The sequence below is a fragment of the Lissotriton vulgaris genome, chromosome 6 (genome assembly GCF_964263255.1).
Source record: "Lissotriton vulgaris chromosome 6, aLisVul1.2, whole genome shotgun sequence".
In the NCBI taxonomy this organism is placed as follows: domain Eukaryota; kingdom Metazoa; phylum Chordata; class Amphibia; order Caudata; family Salamandridae; genus Lissotriton; species Lissotriton vulgaris.
In genome coordinates, this window is record NC_141694.1 from 829696475 (window position 1) to 829722574 (window position 26100).

Sequence of the window (26100 nt, forward strand, 5' to 3'; positions counted from 1 at the left end):
TTGTGCATAATTATTTCACAATAACAGAGTGTCCCATATACATTACTTTGACCGCTCTAAATAAAATGTAGCATTAATTCACTATAGGAAGCTACATGAAAGTATGCAGGTGTGCCAGTAGCCCCAAACTATTGCAACATGAGAGACCGATACGCCGGCACATTAAGAGATGTTGCAGTGTTGTCTTACATGCACTTACACGGTGCAGGTAGAGTCCTCCTAATAGAGGACCGCCAAATAAATATAGTACCTTTAAAAACAGTCAACTCTAGTGCGAATTATGCTTAGCACCTCTAACTTCACCCTCAACTACTGAGAAATATATAACTCTATGTTCTTCAACTCTATTGCAGCTATCATACCTCACCTTTTCAATAGAGCTTGGATGGTCTTGGGCCCTTCCGGGTCGGAAGTATCACCGGAAGAGCGGTGAGCTTTCCGTTCCTTACCTTTTTTATTCCTTGTAGCGACCGAATGCAGACCCTGAACTTACTGATGCTAAGAAAGCATAACTTGTCTGCTAATCTACTAGAGCAGAACGTACTTTGTGCTTAGTTAAGCGATTCTATAAAAAATGATACTCTTATCTGATCTAACTTTTTCAACCTCTCTTCTTTTCTTTTTCTCCTTATTTCCCATCATCTTCCTTCTCTTGTTTTCCTAAATCTACTCATGTCTATTAATCACGACAGACCATAAAGTCCGATGCACAACCAATAGAGGTATATGTCGGAATTTTTCATATGTCATGTTACCAAGCACATACTGCACGCGTGATACCTCACATCGGCATAGATTTTAACGTAGCACTGCACTATGCACAATTTGGAAACTATAGTAAGAGATATATAGGACAATTCACTTTATCAAGTAGGGTGCCTTAGTGCACGACGGCTCACCCCAATTGCATGATATGCACGAGCATATTTTGAGCACCATAGCACATCAAATGATTTTTCCCACAACCATCTCAAGGGCATATAAAAATGTGCATGAGATATTCCAATGTGATGTTTGTCTCAACGGCTGACCTGAAGTGTTATTCAAGGTCACACATACAAACATGTATATCCCCAAGTATAGCTCCTTGTTTTCTGTATTGTTTCCAGCCCTGAAGATTCGCAAGATGCGATGAAACACGTGTCGGCTGGTTGTTCACATGCTGTGTTGGAATAAAACAAGGAGACCAAGACTTCTTCATTGATACTTACTCATTTTTTATATATCAATTCAAACATTACTTTGGTTTCTCTGCTCTATCGAATTCTCATATCTGGACATTGAATCCGTTTTTTTACTTGTCAAGTGTGTGCATAGGGTTTGTTGTCTTTTGAATTGCGAAGATGTTGGGTGGTTGGGCCGGAGCTGGATACGCTCCTGCTACCTTAGACAGAAATTTGTGGGGTTTGTACTGTGTTTACTTTATTGCCTGAAACTCAATAAAGCAAAGTTAACAAAAAAATAATAACTTTTCAGGTTCAGTGCTGGGCTCAAAGATACAGCATTGGGATCTCTCCTGATGACAGGTGGGTAATTTTGTTTTTGTTCTGACGATTTTTAAGGAATATTTCAAAGTTGCAAAACTCGACCTTTAGAAGAAATTCTGAGCGAAACCCAGCCAATGTTACCCTGTGGAGAAAATCCAGTTATAGGTCTTTGGGGAAGTACTCGGCTGGCAGAGTTAATGTTGTGGGGGGTAGACTCAGGGGTCTCCCTGCGTCAGGTAAGTACAGTTGTTACACCCTCAGCGGCACAGGGGCAGCTGGGTGCCGAGTGAGTAGGCCCATTGTTATCCTATGGAGGATAGGGGCCTTCGGTTGGTGGCTGCTAGCAGGCAGGCCATGTGGCTGTGGGAGCTGAGCTCCTGGTCACTTACACAGGGCATGTGGGGAAGTAGAGTAGGATAGATGCTGCACTCCCAGTGGCACTCGGGCGGCTGGGTGCAGGGTGCTTTTGGGCCTTCTGGCGCCCAATGTAATTCAATAGGAAAGCTGGAAGTTGAACAAAGGCTGCAGGCTCGGGGACGGAGATTCTTCAGGTGCGACTACCACTTTGAGAGTTAAGTTGGGATATTGGAGGATAGGTAGACACCCAAGAGTTGGCCTCAGGGGGCCGTGGGGTGCCAGGTGCAGGGGTGTCTTTTAACGTCTGGAAATCTTACCCTCAGCTGATCGCGGTTGGAGGGGTTCCTTGTTGTGATTCTGCAGGCGTCGTCAGGAGCATCCAGGAGGGTCCTTGGGCACTGGATTCATGGTCCCAATTGCCGGGGGACGTCCTCGTGGTCTTTGTTTCCTCAGGCACAGGCCGGGCTCGGCGGGTGCAGAGTGTGCTGGATTCGCGGTTCCTGGCTGGCACCAGGGGTTGTTGCTGTTTGAGCAGAACCACTGCTCGTGAGAGTCCCAGTCTTTAGATGAGCAAGGCAGTCGGGTCCTCCAGGGTTTTTCGAGGTTACTGACTACTCGAGATGCCGGAGTTTAGTAGGAGCATGTTCAAAGATCCACAGGCCTGTAGGGCTGGGCCAAATCAGTTGGTTTTGTCCTCTTGTTAGCAGCTGAACTGCAGGTCTTCTTTCTTCTTGTTCTCCTTCTTGTTTCAAAATGGGATCTGAGGAAGGAAGGTTCAGGGTGCCCCTAAAAACTAAATTATGGGGCGTTACAGGTAGGGCAAGGCCTGGGACCAATGGGTCCCTGTCCTGGGGTGAATACACCCCCTATCCTGCTCCTCTCCTGTGGGAGGGGGGCAGGACCCTGTCTCTGATTGGGTAGGGCTCCCCATCCTCAAGATGGCAGGAGCCCGGAGTTACGCTCCACCTCGCCTCTCCCACCTGAGGGGTGGGGTTGGCAGAGGCTGGTACACCCCCTTTCCTCACTTAGGGTTTCCCGCCCGTCTTCCCGCCAGAGTGGGGGTCATAACCGATGGGGGCCAGTTGCTGAGTACAGCAATTGGCCTGGAGAAGCTCACAAAAGGCAGCACGCCTTTGAAGCTTCCCCTGCCCATCCTGGGGGAGGAAGCTTGGCACCTCGTCCCAGGATGTGCATTGTTTCAGGCCCCCGAGAGCGGTAAGCTCTCGACCCAGGGGTCCAGAAACATGTCTGGTGGTGGCAGCCTCGGTAGCCACGCAGTCAGGACACTGGAAGTTGGTTAGGTTTCAGGGGGCTTCTCTAAGATGCCCTCTGTAGTGCATTTTACATTAAATCCCACGCTGGCATCAGTGTGGGTTTAATGTGCTGAGAAGTTTGATACCAAACTTCTCAGTCTTCAGTGTAGCCATTATGGTGCTGTAGAGTTCGTAATGACAACCTCCCAGCACCATATACTCTTAATGGCATCACTGCACTTGCAGTGCCCAGGAATGACCCTGGGTACTGTAGGGCACAGGACTCATGCACCTGTGCCCACACCACTGACATAGTGCACCCAGCTGGAGTGGTGACTGAGGTATGCCAGGGCAGTGTGTTTATGGGCACGGCACACAGGGATGTGTGCCACGTCGACTCTCTGTTTAGTTCTGCACCAAGACACTCAGCCTGCAAAGGCAGTGTGTGTGTGTGTCAGGGTACAGGGCCCCTAAGGGTGGCACATTAAGTACTGCTGCCCTTGGGGGTCTTCTCTGGTCACAGTGCCCTAGGGTACCATTTATGTGGCCAGAGATGCCAATTGGGTTTAGGTTTCAATACAGTTTTAGGGAAGGAACACAGGCCCTGGGTACCTGATTGGCAGGAGCCCAGGGCACACTCAGTCAAAGTCCATCAGCGATTCAGCAAAAAGTGGGGGCATACCATGCAAGAAAGATGGCACTTTCTCACAGTCTCACAGTAGTTATTTAAATAATCGTCAATGTTCCTTGATTCCCAGTTTATATTTACCAAAAATGTATACATAAAGATGTCATGTGTAATTTTGTGCCGCTGTCTTCTGAAACAATTCGGAACAGTGGAGGGGGCAGGCACCGCCTTGGGCCCTCAGATTTGGAAATCAATTGGGGTGTGGCCATATAAGAGGACATGGAGTCTCACAGAGAATGTTTGAGGAGTTGGTCAGAATAAGATCTAAAGTATGTCCTGCTAAGTTAGTTGGACCTTCGTTAATCTTAATCTTAGTTAAGTGGGAATCTTCCACATAATTTGTTTTTACTGTGTTACTCTGTGTAACTGTATATTCTTTATTCGATATTCTTTATTTGTATAAAACTGTTTCTACATAAAGAACTCTGCCAATTGGGTTTTGTCTGTACTTGCTGCCCTCAAATTGGGTTTTCCGGGGTGCGTTACTTGCCAAAAGGCTATATTAATATAATCTTTCACACGCTGCCCTGTACAGCACTCTGAAGTCCAAATGAGAGACCACGAAACATCCCCTCGTTGGCTACAGCAAGAAGTTTCAGATCAAGTGTTTTGACTTCTGTTCTCAGTCAGAATGGTGAGCAAATTAATTTGTCAATGTTCCCCTTCTCAATCCTGCAACCTTTGAGGACTATTTGTCAATGATCTGTTCTAACCTAACCTCTTTAGAGTGAGGTTGTTTTTTATGTCCCCAGAGCCTTCAAATTGCTCATTGGATCTCTTAAGGGAAATTCAGTGCTCAAAGTTGCCATTTGTGCATAACTTTAGTAATCCTTGTATTTGATAGAGTAATACTTATACTTGGCTTGTCTTGCTTAAGAACATAAACCCTCAGCCAGTTCTGGCTTATTAGTTAACAACAGTTTACATTAGGAGAAGTTCAACATTTTAATTGTTTGCATAGTTAGACACAATTTTTGTAAAATTTCCCATAATTACACTAAATACAACTCCATCATCCAGTGCTATACTGTAGCATTGTATTCTATTATATATAACATTTATAGAGCGCGACAAACCCCCCACTGGTACCCTGGCGCTGGAGATACGTGAACACAGATCAGCAAGGAGCAAGAAGAATGAATAAAGATAAGATATAGCCTAAAATGAACATTACTCAGACACAACAGAATCAGTTTCTGGGGAACAGCCATGTTTTGATCTTTTTTCTGAACAGGGACAAAGTACTACATTGTCTGATTTCGATTGGAAGTTCATTCCAGAGTTTCGCGGGAGCAAAACTAAAGGATCTTCCTCCCAGTCTGGCCCTGTAGAATCTGGGTACCTTTTGCAAGATAAGAGGAAGAGGAGCGAAGACTTTGGGTAGGAGTGTACCAAACCAGTTTCTTCTGCAATGGCCTAGGACCGAGTTCATGCAGCGCCCTGAACCCAATGCAAAGAGATTTAAAATTTATTATTTGCTGCACAGGGAGCCAGTGTAGCTCGGCTAGGCACATTGCATGAATTGCACCCTCACATCAATGTTTAATGTGAATACATATTTCACTCTTAACCCCTTGACGCAGCGGCAATTCCGCCGCAGTGCGGCGGTTTAGCGGAGTGGGCGGGTCCGCATTGCCCAACAGATGTGCGCAGCACTGCGTAGGTAGTGCTCGCGGCGGCCTTTGGCCGACGAACGCCTCAAAGAGGTTTAAAAAAAAAAGTACCAAAAACACCACGAACAGCCACTCACGTTCTGTTGTACATGTGTATTTGCAGTAAATTTTACTGTAAATTGTTACTGCAAATGGTACATAATTACGCAAAGTAGCGTGATGGTGTAATTTCGGGAATTTTGTGTAACAAGTGTAATGCAAAACTACCCCAAATTACGCCAACATAGTTTACATTTAATCCAGACCTACTTTACATGGTTATATTTGCTTTGAAAGGGGAAAAAAAGCTCTTCCACACATGGATGAGAGATTAAACCGGGGGCAAAGCAAGCGACATGCATCTGCTGACCGAAGCATCCTGCTCGGAGTGTAGTTGGTCAATTGACCCTTGATGTAACTGGGGGCTAAGTCGTAAATGTCTTTATCCACAATGCAGAGGCTTTTAAATTTAATTCTCTGTGTAATCGGGAGCCAATGTAGATCCCAAAGTAGGGGCGTGGCATGTGTATATCTATGTTTTTTAAAAATTAATCTGTCTGCGTCGTTCATGACAACCTGGAGCCTGGCCAATAGTTTTTTTGGTAGACCATAATACAGAAAGTTGCCATAATTCAGACGCGACAGAATCAACTCTGAGACCGCCAGTCTAAGTGTAGCAAAGGACAACAGTGGGGACAGTTTTCGCAGCTGCTGCATTAGACCAACACTAGTTCCTATCACAGCCGACACCTGTTGTGTCAAAGATAGCAAGGCATCAATTTTGATGCCAAGACTTTTTACAGCCGTGACTGGTTCGGGAAAAAGCCCAAGTTCTGAAGGCCAAAACAGATCATTCCAGGGGTTTCAGACTCTGGTAACCGCCAAAACCTCAGTTTTGTCAGGGTTGACCGACATCCAGTTGACGGTAAATTTCAGAATATCCTGCAATTTTAAATGAGCCGTAGGTGAATGGTCAATCTGGATAAGAATTTGAGTATCGTCGGAACAGTTGTAAACCCTGCACTTCATCTGGTTCAGTGCTGCAATCAAGGGCTGCAAATAAGCATTGAAAAGCAGAGGTGATCATGCTGAACCCTGAGGCACTCCACATGCCAGAGTGGCTGGATGGGACACCAAATCCGCTTGTTGGACTCGCTGGGAGCGGTCCCTAAGAAAGGAGGTCAGCCAGGCAAGAGCCGTGCCCTGAATTCCTACGTCTGTGACCCGCGACAGTAACTGGCCATGATTAACAGTGTCAAATGCTGCGGATAGGTCCAGTAATACCAGAGCACACAGCATTTTTCTGACTGCCCGAGTCTCAAATCATCTAGCACGGAGAGAATAACCAATTCCGTGCTGTGATGAGCTCTGAACCCAGCCTGGTTAAACTCAAGAAGATGGTTAGCTTCCAGATGGCGGGAAAGGGATTGTAAGACGTGCTGTTCTAGTATTTTTGCTAAAAAAAGGCAATTGTGAAATTGGCCTAAAGATCTTTAGATTCTTAGCGTCAGCGCCTGTTTTTTTTAAGAGCGGAATCACACCGGCCTCCTTAAAATTGGAGGGAACAAGCCCTGTTTCCAAGGAGCGATTCAGGAGGGAGAGCTCCTTGTTCGCAATGCCATCTTAAACATTTTGGGAGGACAGGGGTCAGCAGGTGAACCCGATTTCACTCGCCCAACTGAAATGATCAAAAGCTCCTTGGTGAGTAATGGCAAGGTGGTCAATAAATTAGCCAGCATGGGGGAGGGGTGATAGTCTCAATTGAGCAGGGAAGGATCGGGGTGTGATGGATTTCTGTCATCAAATCCTTTATCTTTCCTAAGAAAAAGGATTGAAATTCATGGCAATCTTTTTGGCTAAAGATAGATCTTTGCACTCTATCCTTCCTTAACTCATTTAAGATCCTAAAGATCTCTTTCTGGAGGTTAGCGGCCTCCGCAATCGTAGCCTCATAAAATTTGGCCTTCCATAACAGGATGGCTTTTTAATAGTTGGTGAACTTTGATACATAGGCTGCATGAGCACTGGGTTCATATGATTTACGCCAGGCTCTCTCACACTGAAGAAGTGACTGTTTTAGGTCCCTAAGTGAATATTAAAACACGGTGTCCCCTTACCCTTGTCCACAATTCTGATCTTACGAGCTGGTGCCACCACCTCGATGGCTTCTTTAAGTTTTGACAATAGGGTGGCACTCTCAGTCTCCAAATTACACTTCCCGGGTAAAAGGTAGTCTGAGTGCAATAGAGTGGCTGTCAGGTCAGCAGTGTTGACCTTATTCCAACTACGCAGTATTTTCCACTCAGGCATGGCATTTGTCATTCTTGTAAAAAGGGGAAATTGACCATAAACTAAATAATGGTCCAACCAAGAACAAGGAGAAATGACAATGGGACCCATCAGCGGGTCACCTCTCAGCAAGATCACCTCTCAGGGCTGGGAATGGGTAACTGATTTGCTTCTGAAATGCTGGTAGGTATGGTTAAGCTTTAGTCAAATGTTAAACTAGTTACTGAATCAGTAGTTATGTTATGTCAATGGATTTTATAGTGCGCATGGCTGCCCCAGCAACTGGGCGTCGAAGTGCTAGTTCCAGATCAGATTGCGGAAGAGAGATAGGGCAGGGGATTAGGCCAGAAAAAGCCAAGTCTTCACTGCTTTTCTGAAAGTCCAGTGATTCTGGATGCTCCTGATGGTCAACAGGAGAGCGTTCCAAAGGGCTGACGCCTTCGCTTGGAGCGAGCAGCCCCCAGTTCTTGCTCTTCTGACTCTGGGAACACAAGCCAGGTAAAGGTCCGTCATCCACATGTGCCGATCACATTTAAAATGCTGGCTTGGGTTGGACAGTGTCAGTCTTGCCAGTGTTGCATCTGTAAGGCCAATAAAGTAGGGGCAAAGTGTGTGACGTCCCAATAACCCTAATACATCTGATTGTCTTCATCCTTGCTTTTTTGCATTGCACGCTGAAAATTAATACACACAACAGGCATACATCTGTTGCATTTACTGTCACCCCAAGGGGTGCATGGGGGCTCCTGACAGGTAAGGAATATTTAATGTTAACCAACTCAGCAGTACTCATTTTTTTCAACCTTGGCAAGATGAAAAACTTAGCGGATCCAGTGGGATTCAAACCTGTGATTATGGGTTAACACACGGATCAAGCACTCGAAGGATTAATCCATTTAGGTTGTGCATTTAGCGACATATTTTACTATGGTTTTAGGACGCCATGTCTGCAGTTGGAGGGTTTCGTTCTGAGATAAGGTGGTCAGTGGTGTATTGTTTGTTTAAGGAACACTACTCTGTGATCACAAGGCAGTACGGTCGTGGGTGATAACAAGTGTTTATTCAGTGGGAATGATGTGGAAAGATAGGCTGCAGTAGGCACACTCTATCCTGAAATGTTCACGGGCGGAACAGCATAGCTAGTTAGGAAGGGCCTTACATATGTCGTTAGACAAAGTTTACTTCTGCCCGTTGCTTTAGATGAGATGCTTGTGGTTTTTTCTGATCTTGCCATTGGTAAGCCTCTTACTCTAGAAAGGATCCTGAGGTCTAGAAGGGATTCCGCGGGACTTTTGCATGGTACAGAACTGAACCCTCCTAAGCATAGGAAACCTCTCTGGCACCTACGCTTATCAGGGTTCAGTAAAAGTGTGTAGTGAATGTCTCACTGCATCCCACTTCATGAGAGTGCTATTTTATTGTTTAAGCGCGAGAAAGCTCCTGATGAAAGTGAATCTCACCAGCCCGTCACCTTGCTTATAGCAGAATTGTCATTTGCCAAATAATTGACATATATCTCCTGCATCGTGTCCTGATACTGATCCACCAGGACCAATTTGGGAGGGTCTCTTGCTTCTACTTATCGTAATCTATACAGATTTTCGCAAACACCAATCTTGAACTGAATACTGTTGTGGCCTAACTTATGGTGTTCTGCAGGAGCGCTTAATGCTACATCGGCATAATCATGAGAGAAGCCCTCTATTTCTGCTGCTGATTGTCCTTAATATTGGTATTTTACGTAGGAGAGATGTTAATGTGGTCTATAATTCAGATCAAACAGGCCCATCATCATTCTGATTGATGTCTAAAGGTAACTCCCAGTTGGAGTAGATCCGTGTTTCTCCCCTACACCCAACGTGACATGTTTGATTCGGTTTATCGTTATAAAAGGTGTCCCTTATGGATGGGCTACCTAAGGCTGTATGTTTTGATCAAACTTCCTGCCCTGTAGCAATATCATTTATAATTTGTCATTTGGATCAGATGTACCAATAAACAAGTTTCACTCTTTTATTAGTAAATTGCAAAGGTCGAATTCGATGTAATTGCCACAGTACTGCTTAAACACTTTTTAAAACTATGTAATACAACTATTGTTTTGAAGTCACTATAGTCTAAGAAATATATATTGGCAAATGATTGTAAATGCCCCATCTGGTTTGTAGAGTGGTGTTGAGTAATCCATTCCCTCACTTGGTTAATTATCTGACATCTGTATGAGAAATAGTTTAACCCTATGCTTGTGGAATTTTTACTCTTCAGAAAATCCAGTCATCGAGTAGCTGATAGGGGTATGTCACAGAAACTATGAAAGTTTTCTTCATCTTTTTGCTAGGCATCATTCACACTGGACACGCACTAGACTTGCTGAGCTTGAAACGTACTGCTGCCTTCTCAGGTTCCTAAACCTACTCAGAGAATCTACCCACATTATGCTTTATACTTCAGCATTCATTTCGACAATTTCTAACACTGCCAACAGCCACAGTGCTTAGTATCAAACTCTGCTCATGCAGTTGACTTAGTTGGTCCTTAAAATTACCTGTGTATAAAACCCATGTATTTAATGATTAATTCTTTTGTAGTGTGATAACACCGTGTATGTGTTTTTATTTTATCTTGAGTGATGTACATGCAAGTAATAAAGACAATCGAAAAAAAAGGGTATTACAGTTGGGTAAAGTTGTAGTATGCCACCTGCCTCCTGCACACTCTTACTAGAATGCTGTTTCACGTTTTCCAAAGGATCCTTTGCCAACTGCAACAATGACGTCCCTCGCACAACAGCTAAAACGATTGGCTCTACCTCAGAATGATCCCAGCCTCCTGGCCCGGAAGGAAGTTGTGTCCTTACTGTTTGATTGTAAAGAAGCTGCTAACATCGATCGTGATACCTTCTTTGCCATTGGTGAGTGCCTGATATCCATTCAAACGCTATGCCGGTTTGTGGGTTATATTAAGCCAACTCTTTCCCAGAAAAGCAAATGTTACCAAATTAACAGAAATGCTGTTATCAAAAATCTAAAGCAATTTGGATACCCAGCGAAAGTATTAGGAAAAAAGTATGCATATTTTTCGGAGTACATGTTGGAGGCATGAATAATATTTTCCCGGTTTCACCATTTATTTTCCTATTGGCAAAATCCATATCTTAGTATATTTCATTTACCATTTGAAACTGCTTAGTGTATGCTTGTTCTCCCAAGAACCATTTTGGCTCCACTTGAATAGTCATTTTCAAGATTCCTTGCAACATTATTTTGGGAATATATTGTTTGAACATGATGAGGTGGGTGTTTAATACAGTAACATAAGTAATCACCTTGTCTCTTCCGCAAACTTGCACCTTTTCTAGGTTCTAAGCATTTCTACAAGTTGGCCTTTGTTGCTCTTGCAACATGGCACTGTACCAAATAGCAAGACATCCAGATGGGCGAACACAGATATATAGTAGTAGTAGATCTAAGCACATAAGGCTTAATATAAGAATGATTGTGTGGATAATTTTATACCAGTATCCTGCCTTATCTTGGAAAGTTTTCTATTCAGTATTTAGAGCTGTTATTTTCCTAGGTTTGTGTGCACACCTTGATTTAATACTCCCTTCACATCGACAGGATGGGCCTATTTTCTCTGTAATAACTAGTTAGCTATTGTAAGGATCCATCAAACTTGTGTGGCCTGGAAGACTTTTTTCCTCTTTACCATTTTATGCTTTATTGACTACATGGGTATATCATACCGTCTTTTCCAAAGCCTTTTATTGGAGTGTTAGGACAGTCCGAGGAGACTAAGGCAACAGTGCTGGTGTTCCCCATATTGTATAACCAAGTTATTCCATTTAGGTACTTGTTTCTATCAAGTTAGAGAGGGCAAAAAGTAAGGGCTTACTCCAGGATGCCAAGCTGTTGAGAATCTCTCAATTAGTGCTGCACAGTGGATAACAAACAATACCTTCAAATCAGAATCACTGTTTTATTTTCTATAATGAAAAGTATTTCTATTAACAGGTTTCAAAATAGAACAGTTATAACTAATATATATTCAAAAAACTATGTGTTGGCACCTTCGGGACCTAGTTTTGTTTAATTTCTCCATAACTTTTGATGTCGGTGGACCCCCAGTGATTATTTACTGAAATTAGGGGACCCCCACTGAGTCACTATTGGAAGGCAGGGACCCCCAGCCTCAGTAATTTCTCTGATTTGAACCTCAAAACAATACACAAAGCTATAGAAACAAATATACACCAAACAAATGCTTAAATATTTTATGTGTATTTCACAATTAATCTAAAACATTTTCACATTTAAAAATGTGCTTCTTTATTTGTATATACCTTATTAATTTTAATGTATTAATTTGTTAAACGATCACAGACCCCCTGGAGTCCTCGGACCACAGTTTAAGAACCACTGTTATGTTATGTTAACAGACATTTATAAAGCGCGCGCACACCCTAGGGTTTCATGGCGCTGAAAACTGAAGCTAATACGGTCAAGATCCTAAGCATGAACCTTGAGTTACTGGCCGTGGGCTTGTTTGAATAGCCATGTCTTCAAAGACTTTCTAAAGCTGAGGCGGTTATTACAGCTTCTAAGTGCAAGAGGGAGGGAGTTCCAAAAGCTGGGAGCAAGGTGGGAGAAGCGACAACCTCCCATGTGCTTCCGTCTAAAAGAGGGAGTAGTAAGCAAGAAATGGTGAGCAGACCGTAGATTACGCCGTGGAGTATATTTAGTCAGGGCTCGAGAAATCTGAAAAATTGTACTAGTCCTGCAGGTCTAGTACTTTAAAAAAAACTCCTCGACCTAACAGTAACCTACTTGACCTCCGTCTCTGAAAGCGGAGCAAGATAACAAGATTTAAAGGCATCTTTATTGCTCATTTGCTTTGTGAGCAATAAAAAGACCTTTAAATCTTGTTATCCTGTCACATTTGCTCCGTTTTCAAAGACGGAGGACAAAAGTTAGTATGTTTTCCTACTCACCAGAAAGGGCGAGTAGGACCTAAAAATAGCTCGACCTCATAAAATTTACCTCGCAAATGCGAGCGGTCGAGTGGATTTGTCGAGCCCTGTTAGTGATCATGTTCTTTATGAATTTAGGGCTTTTGCCATGTTGAGCCTTGAAGGCTAAGCAGCCAGTCTTGAAGGATACACGGTGAACCATCGGGAGTCAGTGAAGTTGAACTAGAAAGGGTCTGGCTGATACCCACTTAGGTTGTCTATGGATCAGTCTGGCCGCCTGATTCTGGACCATTTGAAGCCTTTTTTGCAGGCCTACAGGAAGGCCCAGATAAATAGAGTTGGAAAAATCAAGCCGCAAGAGTATTCATGCTATAACCACCTGGGTTAAAGCAGACTGAGTCAGCAGGTAGGCTATTTTCCTGATTTTTCGCAGTTGGTGGATACTAGAAGAGATCACGGTTCCCACCTGCCCACGGAGTGACATGTTAGCGTTGATGGTAATCCCTAAGCTTTTTGCAGAGGCAGAGGGAGTGGGAGGGGGCCTGAGTTCTAGTGGCCAAAATGGCGGGCCCCAGCTACTCTTGCTGTCCCCAGGCAGGACCAACTCTGTCTTGCCCGGGTTGAGTTTGAGGTGATTGACGTCCATCCAACGCTGAATATGGATCATGGTTGATTGAAACTCACTCACGGCATTGGGAGAGCCAAGAGGGAAGATGATCTGGAGATCATCTGCATAATTAAAGATGGTGATATTTCTGCTTTGATTGTATTAAGGTTCTCATATAGAGATTAAAAAGCAGTGGGTACAAAGAAGAACCCTGTGGGACCCCACAAGTGGAGGTAAGTTTGGGGGCTGTAAAATTGCCAAGCCTGACTGCCTGCGTGCGGTCGGCTAGAAATGATTTGATCCACTCAGGGCAGGCCGGCCTGCTCGACACGGTTTAATGAGATGGTATGGTCAACCGTGTCGAACGCGGCCGACAAATCCAGTAGCACCAGTGCCTGGTGATTGCCCCTATCTGCGTTGGCTCTAAGGGTGTCCAGGACAGCCAAAATCACTGCCTCCGTGGAGTGTGCTGGGCGGAAATTGGCTTGATTTGGTTCCAGATAGTCTGAGCCTTCAATAAAATTGGACTCACTGCAGGCTACGTGAGCCTCCAGTATTTTTGCCAAAAACGGAAGAAGGGAAATGGGGCGATAATTGACAGGGTTACTAGAGTCTGCCCCAGGTTTTTTTATAAGGGGGACTACCGTAGCGTGCTTAAAGGTGCTCAGTACCTTACCTTGGGTCAGTGATTCATTGAGGAAAGGAAGCACGCTCTGAGGTAAGGCGGTAAATATCTCTTTAGAGACGTGCGGGGGACAACAGTCGTCGGGTGATCCGGATTTAACCAGGGCCATAAGTGCCGTTAGGTTTCAATACATAGAGGTTGAAGAGTGTATAGAGTTCTCTGATTCTCTGAGATATCTTCCAGTGGTTCCCAGTTGGTGGTGTTGGGAAGGCTGGCTTTAATGGAGGAGATTTTATCGAGAAAAAAATGGTTTAAAGTGTCGCAGAGTTCCTGAGTAGGTGTCTGCGTTGGCATGGTTCTCGTGTCATTGCATAAATCATTTACAATTTTAAAAATTTATTTTGATTATTTTGAGCGTTGAGAAGTTTAGCTGAGAAGTAAGCTGATTTGGTAGTGGAGATAGCTATTTTATAATCTCTACGAGCTAAATGAAGAGATCTGTCTTCGACTAAATATCTTGATCTCCATTTCCTCTCAGTTTGACGTAACACAAGTTGTTGTTTGAGGTCTATAAAGAACCATTTATGTGCTTCGAAATTGCGGGCCTGCGAAAATTTGACAATAGGGGCATGAATGTTGCTTGCTGCTGACAGCCATTCTGTAACTTTCCCCTCCATGATGTTGACATCACGGCAGAAGGTAGGTACTGAGTTCTCCAAGGTTTCGATAAAATCTGCTTTGTTTAAGGATTTCCTTTTCCTGGTTTCACCCCCCACCCATGCGACAGGCTTTTTATGGGCGTTGGCTGAGACAGTAAATTGTATCAAATGATGGTCTGACCAGATACAGGGAGAGATGCTAGTTATAAAGAGTGAGATATTATGGGTCCAGATATGATCTAAAATGTGGCCCTTTTCATGAGTGGGATTATGGACATGTTGAACTAGGTTTAAATTGGACAATAAATCTGAAAATTCAACAGCTTGTGGTCCCCCAGAGCCGTCGTTGAACCAGTAGTTCATAACCACTGTACTGCATTATAACATTCGCCCTACGGAAATTCTTTGGAAATTTCTTTGACTCTGTGTTCTTCATTATGGCAATTGCTAGAACTGGCTATTTCTGGTAGGCTAAGGCTGACGCCAAAGCCAGGCAGAAACCACCATTCTAGTCAGGGCAAGGAAGTCACACGCCAAGATAACCCCTGCTCACCGCCTTGGTAGCTTGGCACGAGCAGTAAGGCTAAACTCGGAGGCAATGTGTAAAGCATTTGCGGCAGCACACAACAGCAACAACATACTAGGCACACCACAAAAGGAACTCCACACAAGGTTATTTATAAAATAACTTTTGTATTGTAAACACACTTCAGATCGTATCACACATGTACATTGTGCCAACTGGCACGGGCAATATTCACAAGGGATTATTTACAAGACAGGGCCACATGGGCCACTGTCAGAATCAGCACTTAGTAGAAATGAAATACTGTCAGAAATTAGAATAAAAGAATATAAAATCACTGTAGCACAAAGTAACAGTTATAAATCACATCCAGTAACTACTGGGAACAGGTAAGTACCCCCTACGCAACCCTAAACACCTTAGGAGAATGTCACGCAGGGAACCAGGACCTCACTAGGACCAGCTGTACTAAAAAGAACAACCACCTAAGTATCACACAACATTTAGGGGTATAAGCACAACACATTACACATGATGCATGAAAACACATTCAGCGGTGTAGTAAAGGGAAACACATGATGCATAAACCTACACATTCAGCGGTGTTCAGAACAAAGCACATGATGCAATAAAAATACATTCAGAGGTGCAGCGCAACAAGACACATGATGCCTAAAACATTCAGAGGTGCAGCGCAGGAAAGAAAGACACATGATGCATAAAAATACATTCAGCGGTGTTCAGAACAAAGCACATGATGCAATAAAATACATTCAGAGGTGCAGCGCAAGAAGACACATGATGCCTAAGACATTCAGAGGTGCAGCGCAGGGAAAAGGACGACACATAATGCATAAAAACATTCAGAGGTGCCAGAGCAATACAATAGCGCAAAAATCACATGATGTCTAAAAACATTCAGAGGTGCAGGAATAACACATGATGCAAGAAAACACATTCAGAGGTGCAATAACCATACAATTGCGCAGAAACTCTCATAAGCCACCCTCTGTGGCAGTCCCTAGGCCAACTGGCCTTGTTGGGGCTAAGACGCCCTGTGTCCAGAATGTCAGGGCGCGCTGCCAGGCAGCGCCAGTCAAAGGGTGCGCCACTGGCGCAAAACCTAAACGTTGCAGGTGCCCACTACTTGCTGGGCACCTGAGAAATCCCAAGACCTAAACGGTGCAGCTGCCCACTAATTGCTGGGCAGCTGGGAATCATCAAAGAACCTGCGACAGGGTCCTCACTGACCCTTGGGCTCAAACTGCACCCACTGTGGGAGCCACACAGGCTCTAAAAACACATTCCTCGCAGTCAGGAGAGGGCGGGCACCGGCAATATGCCCCGACGCCCCCTCTAACTAGAAATGGCCAAATGCTGGAGCCAAACAGGCTCTTAAAACCACTGTGCCCCCTAGAGCCTCCGTGGCTCTAAACACAATATGGCCCTTGAACCTCGCTGGGCTCGTAATCACTGGAAATGCGGGCCGGAGCCTCTCAGGGCTCTACACACGTTGGGGCGACCCACTGCCAACCGGGGCCGCCCTTGAAGCCCTCGTGGCTTCACACTGACACTGAGCGCGAGCTCGCGCTACTGGGGGGGGGGCGGGACACCGACAATGTGTCCCGGCGCCCATCCCTTGCTTCTGCATCACTCACCAGTGGCTCCTCGGTGCAGGCGGGCCGTCCGGCAGGCATCTCTCTTCGGCGGGGCTCTCTCTCCTCATGGGAGCCCCGCCTTTACGAACGCCTGCTCCTCGCTACACCCGGTCCCCCATCTCTGGACCGGGCCTTCACTGGCTCGCGCTCTCCTCACTCGGGGCTCCCTCAGCACACGGGAGCCCCAGCAGCAGGCCACGCTTCTCCTCTCGGGACTCCCTCTCGGTCCTGGGAGCCCCGCAACGGCCGCCATCTTCTCCCTGCATCACCGGGCGCTGGCCAATCCCAGCGCAGCTAGTCGGTGCAGCCTCCAGCGCTGCACCAACCACAGCGCGACCTTCAGGGCGAGCCTCCCGCGGCCCGCCAATCACAGCGCGGCACGCTGAGGGGGCTCGTCTCTCTGAGCCAATCCGGGCTCAACTCCTTCGGTTCCTTCTCTCCGCGGCCATTATCCACAGCTCGGGCCGCGGCGGTGAACAGAGGGGCATAATGAGGGGTGGGCACCCTCGGTCACAAAACTAAATATACCAGCGAGGTAGGCACTCCTAGAGGGGCATATAAACTGGAGAATACCCGTCCATAAAAAATAAAGTGCACACGAAGCACTGGGGAGGCACGTCAAGGGCAGGCGTGCTTCCCACACGGGATAACCACAGCGCCCTGCCAGGAATCAGGATAACCGCGCGCACGAGGCGCTGGGGAGCCTAGAAGTCACCAAAACTCCCCAGAAAGGACCCCCACAGCAAGGAGGGTCCCAGCAGCTGTAGGGCATTACAGGCCAAGGCTTCCAGGGTCAAAACAAGGTCTCCCATCACTATAGGCAAGGCATAGGGTCCCAGGAAGTCCTTCAGTAGTCCAGGCATCCAGGAAAGTCCTCCAGGCATCCAGGAAAGTCCTCCAGGCATCCAGGGGCTGGGCAGCGCCCGCCCCTGGTAGATTCAAGTCAGAAACAAGAACATTTTGGAAGGGGACACAGCCCCTTCTTATACAGAGAAAAGTCTTTGAAGTCTTTGTGCAGGCAGTGTGAGAACCAGCTAGAACTGGTTATAGGGAAGTCCCTTCAGTATCAGGGACAGAGGTGACAGTCGCCCAGCGGGTAGGTGGAGCCAGCATTGTGGTCAGGCAGGCACAGCCCTTCACTATCAGGTGCCATCTCCTCCCACTTCCCTGGCAGCAGATGCTGCCTTTCATCCATGGGCTGACTCCGACAACCTCCTGGGCTCTCCAGCCCCTGTCATCCTCAAACCAGACAGTCAATCCACAGCAGGCCCAGGCACTCTGGACCAGGCTCACCAGCCAATCACACGCCAGACACAAATGACACAAATATGCCAACTTCTAAAAGTGGCACTTCTAGACTAGACACAATCATGCCGCATATACCATTTCGCAGCATTCAGTCTCACGAGTTCTCTCATACCAAACTCACCCCTGCACTCCCCACACATCAGGAACTACCATGGGCATACATATTCCCCATTCATTCCTATGGGAGGGCAGGTCACTCACCACACATACACAGAGAGCTCAAGCACTTTACACTGTACCACAGTGAAAAAGTGCGCAGAGGCCTAAAATCACCACCACCAGGTTCCAGAAACAGGCTAGGAAAAAGCAAAAAGTCTCGGGGTGAACCTGCCTAAAGGGCCGGGTCCAACAGCAATGTTTAAGTGACCCAGTGTCCGGTCACTAGTATCCATCACTGATAGTCAATTCATTGGTGTCCAGAGACCAGTTCAGTTCAGGTCCCTACTAGCTTCTTTGGCTTTTATTCTGGGACAGTTGAGTGTAGTGGGCCATTTCCCAATGCACATGCCAAAATATGCCTCAAAAGTTCAGTCGTTTCTAGCAAAGAATCTGCAAGTCACAGCGAAGGTGATGTGACACCCACAACATGTCCTGTTGGTACCCTTAGCCAGTTGTCAGAATAAGGGTATTCTTGCCTGCACTTAATCTGGAAATCTCGCTGTAACCATAATGGCTAGAACAGTTGTTCAAATGCTTCTGTATTCAGAATGACCTCCTCCAGCTTGCAGAAGTTTAAAGCACTCAAAAGCTGTGAATACAAGCTGTCTCCAGGTTAATTAGGGCTGAAGTGAGATGAATAGTGACACCCTTCGGGTATGGAATTGGTCAGGGTTGAAGAAGATTCACCCTTCTCATTCTCTGAAAGTTCTGGAGCAGCTCCTCCATCCAGTTGTCCTTGATGATTTTCCTGGAATGCTTGGCTGGAATGACATCATGGCTATTGGGCAGTCTGTCGCTATGCGGGATTTAAAAAAATGATTAAAAAACATAATTGAAAAAAGGTACTCCGCCTAGATCGATCAAGGCATAGGTATTGGGTATATAATATAAGTTTACTGGCCAAAGGGCATGGTTTCTTTCTTGTTTACTTTTGCAGGAAGAAATATAGCAGGCTGCAGGACCTGTTAAAGTACATCTTAGATGTGTTTTTTTTGTTGTTGTTTTTTTAGCGATCTGTTTGTTAATCACCAGGTTCTTTGGTGCTTGGTGTTCATCCTAACAGTCAGCTGAGCAAGTCTGTTGCAGTGTGAAGGCTTTTTGTTTATTTTTTGTAAAATCTTAGTAATAACCCTGATGGGCATTGTTATATCAGTTGTGGCTCCAGATATTAAAGAGCACCTGACCTGCTGGCACGGCATAAGTGGTTATTAGATGTACCTTCTAGAAATTGAGAAAATCGCTCCGATTGTTCTTTCCTCCTGTTTGCTACTTGATTAAACATATTGTTACATTTCTTGTTGTAGGCTGTAATGGCTTGGAAGAGCTAATGGGCATAGATTCGTCCTTTGAAGTATTCCAAGCTACACTGTTCAGCTATACGTCTAAGAGCCTGGAGCGCAGTGTGCAGACTAAAGAAGTCAACCAGAAGCTCGATGAAACCATCTCTTGTTTCCTGACTCACTTGTCTCCATATTTCATGCTGAAGCCCGCCCAGAAGTGCCTTGAGTGGCTGATTCACAGGTATCCTTCACAAAATAGAACAAGATTCCATTGTCACACATAACTTATTTGGCCTGTCCAATGCTGGCTAAAATTTTCTGTAAATAGTTAATGTGTTTAAAATTTCATGATACAAATGCCTGTCATTTTTTGGCGTATTGAGGTGCAAAATCGGCTGTTGCCTAAGTACAGATATTCTCTCTATTATCTCCAAAATGTAAGTTCACATTATTGGAACTTTTTTGTTACCATCTATATGGTTGTGTTTCTCCATGCAGTGTTTACATTTTTGTTGGAAAGGGAAATTGTATCTATTGGAATGTCTTTATTGAATGCTTGCATAGAATGTGTATTCTTCCACTTTCCCTCGCCTTTTAGATTCAAAGCACTTCTGCAGTGTGATGATTAGATTTTGTACTGCCAGTTTTGATTCTTACGGATTTCTCTAGCTAGTGATCAGGAGAGGCAGGAGGACCTAACTTGCATTCGTCCACAGGAGGGCACAGCCTTGTTTCCTGCTATACTCTGCTATAGGTTCCCTGTAATTCCAACCAAAGCAGTTGAAAGAAAACAAGGGATAAGGTGATGTGTGTGCTCAATTTAGCTACAGTTTTTGAATGTCACATACTGTAGTTATTTGACCAACTTGTTTCCTCTTTCATAACCTTTGTGTCTACTTCTGCCTTCTCAACACATTCTGATCAGACATTTTTATCCTTAAGAATATGCTACCCATGTATCTTGGAGCAGACATTGTTCTTAGATAGAATCTCCACCTTCCAAAGCGCTGATGCATACTGGTTTGACATTTTGTACTATGTAAAGTCTATTTAATCTGAATGAGTGACTCATTTAGCTCGCCCAGTTTCCAGAATCCTCCTTCCCCGTGATCTTCAAGCCTTTAGGTAGTCTATGCACTTTGTAGTTTGTACTATCTTATACTCAAGTCTGTCAGTGCACCTCAGCCTGTTTACTTCTTCCCTCTGTCACTCTCTGTCAACGCTATGACAACATACATGAACTAAAACAGGGAGTAAGTTGTGGAAGGCCACTTTAATTTAAAAGAAACACTTACAGCTCCCATCAAATGGATGTAGGTACATTCCTCTGATTGGTTCAGACTGAAAGTACTGTGTATCGCAAAGAGAGCCATGATGGTGCAACATATTTTGAGGGTAGTGAATCCCTGTCTGCTACTTAGTCTGTTTTACTAAAGCAATCACTTCACTGGAGCTAAGAGGTGAGCAGAGCATGGGTGCAGCGTTTACCCCTTAGTTCACTGTTGAGGCTACTTTTGCCATAACGCCAGTGGTTGTCTCGATGTATTGCCTGTCCTCCAGGCTTGTGTCGGAATCCCATATCATTTGCCATTTGCTTATTGATTAATGCAAATGAAATGTTGAACATATGGTTTTCTTATTCGCGTGCTCCTTTCCAAGATGATACACACATTTATAAACATTGAAATCCTGGTCTAGTCTCTTCCCTGCCAAACCATGCCTTTATCGAGAAATGTATGCAAGTCACAATTCAGAATTGACTTTATATCCTTTGGGTAAATCATATTATGTACATCCATAGTCAGTGGATTGGCACTGGCAATTGCAATACTTTAGCTATTGTGATAAAACAATCTTAGCATCCCACACTTGTTGACCTCCGATGTCCTTTCTGTACATTTTATTTTTTTACTGATCTATGAAGTTCTCTGTATCAAATTCTTGACATTGCTCATGACTGCATTGGATGTTAATTGATACCTCTGTGACTGTTCCACTTTCTCCATTTGCTTCTCTTTATTTTTCATTGTCTGTATTCACTATGTGTTATCAGGTGCGATGAATGGGAATGGTGGAAGATCATTTAAATCGAGCCAAAGAATGGCCATTTTGTTTATATTTTTAGATTATCATTTGTAACTTTTGTGTTCTGGGAGCTAAGCCACTAGGTGCTTAATATGTTGTATAATCTTTAATTTCTCCTCCAAGGTTTCATATTCATCTCTACAATCAGGATAGTCTCATTGGTTGTGTGTTGCCGTATCATGAAACCAGAGTGTTTGTTAGAGTCATCCAGCTTTTAAACATCAAAGACCCAACTCACCGGTGGAACTGGCTGGAACCCATTCAGGTAACTTAACAGTGTTTAGAGAAAGTAATGTTTTTGATCTTTCTAGAATCTGCATTCTTTTTTTTATAAACCCAGCTTGCATTCTTTTACATTTTTATGACATGCATACAGTTATCAAAGTGTTATGCCTTCCTCTGACATCAAGGAGCTCCTTATAAGGAACATATGTTAAAGCTCTCATGTCCATGTACTATGGTTGTAGTTTACACTCGGTTGTGCTATGTTTGATATTTACTGGCATTCTGATATGCCTTTGATTAAAAAGTAAAATTAAAAAGTTAAAAGATTAAAAAGTAAAATAGGAAAAGATAAATAACAGGCATTGGCAAAGCCAATAGGTCGCGCCAATGTGAGAGGTATTCAAAAGACACACAATTGATGGACGGAATGCAGAACAAATCAAAACATTCTCCTCCAGTCAAGAGATCTGGGTTAAATCCATCATTCCTTAGCTCACCATGCCACCCAAGTTTAGACATGGTCATATGCAAATCAGTCTTGACCCTGTGCCTCATGGAAACTGTCTAGCCCGAACTGTCAAGCCAGGTCCTCCCTGGACTGGAAACAAGCATCCTAGGACCGGTGAGAGGTATTGGCTGTGCCAATGCCTTTTAGCCATGTTACCCAGCTATGTGGCTCTTGTTCAGCATGGCTAAAAGTTAGTGCTGTGGTGTTGAGTAGGATAGAGGGGCGTAGAGTGGAGTGGAGTGGTGTACAGTAGGGGGGACATAGTGTAGAGTGTATGGTAGAGTGAAGTGGCTTACAGTAGCATGGCGTAGAGAAGAGAGGCATATGGCGTAGAGGGGCTTAAAATTGAGTGGTATAGGGAGGAGTGGTGTGTCATGGAGTAGCGTGGGGTGGTGTGTTGTGGTGTAGAGTGGAGTAACATAGAATGGAGTGGCGTAGAGTTGTAAGTATAAGTAACTAAAACAGCAATAGAGATTGCAGATAGGATGAAAGCAACATACTTAAGAAGCTGTATACTTGTGTTAAAAGTAGGAAAGTACATTGTAAATCCAGGAATAATACTGAAACACTTATAAAATAAATTTAAAAAATAGTGTGTTGGAAAAAGATGAGAGAGAACAAAAACGAGAAAGAACAAACTTACTTGGTCCATACTCCCAGTAGGAGCTAAATCAAGAAAGGAAGGGAAGCCTACGGGAGATAAGCAAAAGAAAGATTGCAAATGAGTGACATAGTAAACAACTAATGCTATGCTTTGGGTGGGTTGTAATCCCACTGAATTGTTAACATTATGTCTCGCAACTCAGCAGTGTGTAGACGAGATCTAAAAAGGGTGCTTATTGTCTTGCCGAATCTTCTACACAAGCGATTATTTCTTGCGGGACAAGCCTCATGGCAACTTTTTTTTTTGTGTGTTAAAAAAAAATAATGTCCATGAAAGTGTGCATGTGTTTTAGCCCTAAACCGGTATCAACAAAAGGTTGGGCCTGGTTAGATCACCCACTTCATTGCTATTTCAAATAGTGTTAGATACAAAATAACCTTTTCTTTCACCATCGACTTTGACTTGTGTTGGTCTGTATTTCCTATTTTTACTTTTTCTACCTACTTGCTATTTACGGAGAAATAAAGCCCATGTGGGAACAACAACAACTTTACATGTCTGAAAACTAGCCAATACCTTGAATTCAGCAAGGGTTTGCATCTAGATTGCTCAAAAGTTTCACAAAGAAATCATTTGTTAAATTAGAAAAATCGTGCCTTTAAGGCTGGTCTACAAAACGAACATACTGCAATGCTGACAGATTTTTCCTCTTAAAGTATTTGTAGTTTGGCAGAAAACCAACAAATGAGCCATAGCATAGAATGATTTTTCAATATGTACCGACCACGCTTTGCATGATGATATAAGAATTGGATATGAAAGAAAGCTTTCTTTTTTTTTTTTTAAATTTGCAGAAGATTTTGAATTTAGGAATTTGAATCATTCATACTACTCCTGAATTTTGGATATCTTGGTGAATATCAGGGAGCTTTTTTTTCATAAGTGTTTTGTTTAGAGAAGGACTTACAGTAAGAAGCCAAACATGTAGAGAGATCTAATGGATAATAGCAAAGTACCCTACCACACAGCGTTGCCACGGTTCTCGCAATAAAAATACATCGTTAGTGGGGGTTGGCTTGTCTCCTGGGAAAGACCCAGAACTAAACTAAAGCAAGCCAATGTGTTTTAAAAAGTATTTTCTTAATGTAGATAGTTATCATATGTAGGTCTGGGCATGGTGGGTATTTTGGGAAGCTCTCATGTACGAGATGCTGATCTCTGTATATGTACATTTGTTACTGTGATCCCATCCAATTCAGCTGCCCCAATTGTTGTCTTACACCCAAACACAGAGATGATAGGTAACGTGTAATTTTGCAACTATAGCAAGACACAAAACAAGAAACCTACAATAAGGTCGTAAAAAGCATTTATCAGCATAGAAATGTTATATTGTGCTACAGCACGTTTAATAAAATATTGCGTTGGGAATCAAATGGAGAGAATCTAAAAATCGAAATAAAAGCAATAATTAGGAAACAACCCAGATGCGGGCATTCATATTTCCTATAATTTGTTTTACTCTGTGTGCTGCACCCAAATGCATTGGTGCACACTTTTCTAGGCTTTGTGCAGAATGAACACTAGTAATGTACTGTGCTGTGAGTGCTCAAAGCGACAAGCTGTCACTTCTATGCCCAATATGTATGGTGGAAATTAGACCATGGTCATGGACAAAACACGCTAATGGAGGGGTATGGCCTTTGCGTTCTGATCCGGGTCTGATCCAGATGCATAGTTTAGAGCAGTGGTTCCCAAACTTTTTTAACATGCGGCTCCCTTGATCTATTGGCTGTGGCTCCCCATTATGTCACTTTTTCGGCTGGTTGGGGGAATGTAAGCCAGGCCTCAGGAGCACTTCCATTTTTCTCATTGAAATAATTAGGATGGAGCCAATGAAGGTATTATGATCATATTTGTAACAAAATTTAAATATAACAGTTGTTTGTAATGGCTTCTTTTTTTATTACCAGCAGGAGGGAATCTATTCAAATGTTGCTGGGTTAAACCTGACCTTTCTTTTTGGGGCATTACACGATATTCCCGGATCTGTTGTCTTGACAGGGTTGTAAAGCATAGTGCCACCTGATGCCAAGGAGTAAACACCTCCTCCCCACACCCTGCCTATTTTTGCTTGTTTTGTTTAAACACCGAAAGCATTGAAAGGGTCAATCCAATATTACCACAATCAGTAGCCCATGATCAAGAATACTGCCTTTCCTATTTTACCGTATGAAAAGAAATTGCTTTATTATTGTCATAGAAAGGCTCATTCTTGGAGGGTAAGTATCTTGCTGTGAATCTGTATCTGTGCTACCTAAGAAAACAGCCCTGTTTAACTTTTGAAGTCATTTTGTCAAACATTCCGTGAGTGTGAACAGTGAAAGCACTAGCGCTATGTGCTCACCTTAGAACAGACTCATGCATATTCGTGTGTCATAAGTGTGAGCACGTTTCAATAGATGTGTGTTTATGAACACTCGTGTGCCACTGAATTACAATGCTGTGCTTTACAGAGTTGTGAATATGTGAAAGAATGGGGAAGGTGCGTAAGCAGTTTGGAGTCACTATTTTGGAAGATAAGGCAAGCCAACTGACAACGTGGTATTTTGTTTTTATAAGTGGCAGAAAAGATTTTAAAGCACATAACACAGTTAGTTCTCCAGTCATCTGAACCCCCCCCCCTTAAAACACCACAAACACTCACAATTGATCTGGACAGGACCCCTTCACTATACATGATCATAATTACCTGATTTCCCTCGTAGAAGCGATTACTTGAGGGGCTGCAGAATAGGGCAGCAATAATACTGGGCAGCACTGTACTGATTGAGCCCGGCCCACCTAAGTAGACATGCTCTATATTTGTTATGTTATGTTAAAAATTATTTCTATAGCGCGACATACACCGGGTAGGTTTCTTGGCGCTAGAGGGCAGGGCGCTACAGCAAAGGGTGAATTATATGAGATAGGCGTACGTGAATAGCCAAGTTTTAAGCTGCTTCCTAAATTGAAGATGGTTGTCGGTTAGTCGTAAGGAAAGAGGGAGAGAATTCCAAAACTGGGGAGCCAGCGTTGAGAAACACAGCCCGCCATGTTTGTTTCGTTTAAATCTTGGGGTGCTCAAGAGACGTTGGCAGGATGACCGAAGGGTGCGGGAG

At 44.0% G+C, this 26100-nt stretch overlaps 1 protein-coding gene across 1 annotated transcript in view; it reads left to right on the plus strand.

Annotated features, from left to right (window-relative positions):
* The window catches only part of HEATR1 (HEAT repeat containing 1), a 411542-nt gene that overhangs the window by 30655 nt on the left and 354787 nt on the right, over nt 1-26100 (plus strand). Inside the window, exons 2-4 of the mRNA XM_086926859.1 lie at nt 10475-10637; nt 19542-19758; nt 21726-21867. Of these exons, the coding sequence (XP_086782985.1) occupies nt 10496-10637; nt 19542-19758; nt 21726-21867 (501 nt within the window). The 5' untranslated portion in view covers nt 10475-10495. The remainder of the gene's footprint in view (nt 1-10474; nt 10638-19541; nt 19759-21725; nt 21868-26100) is intronic.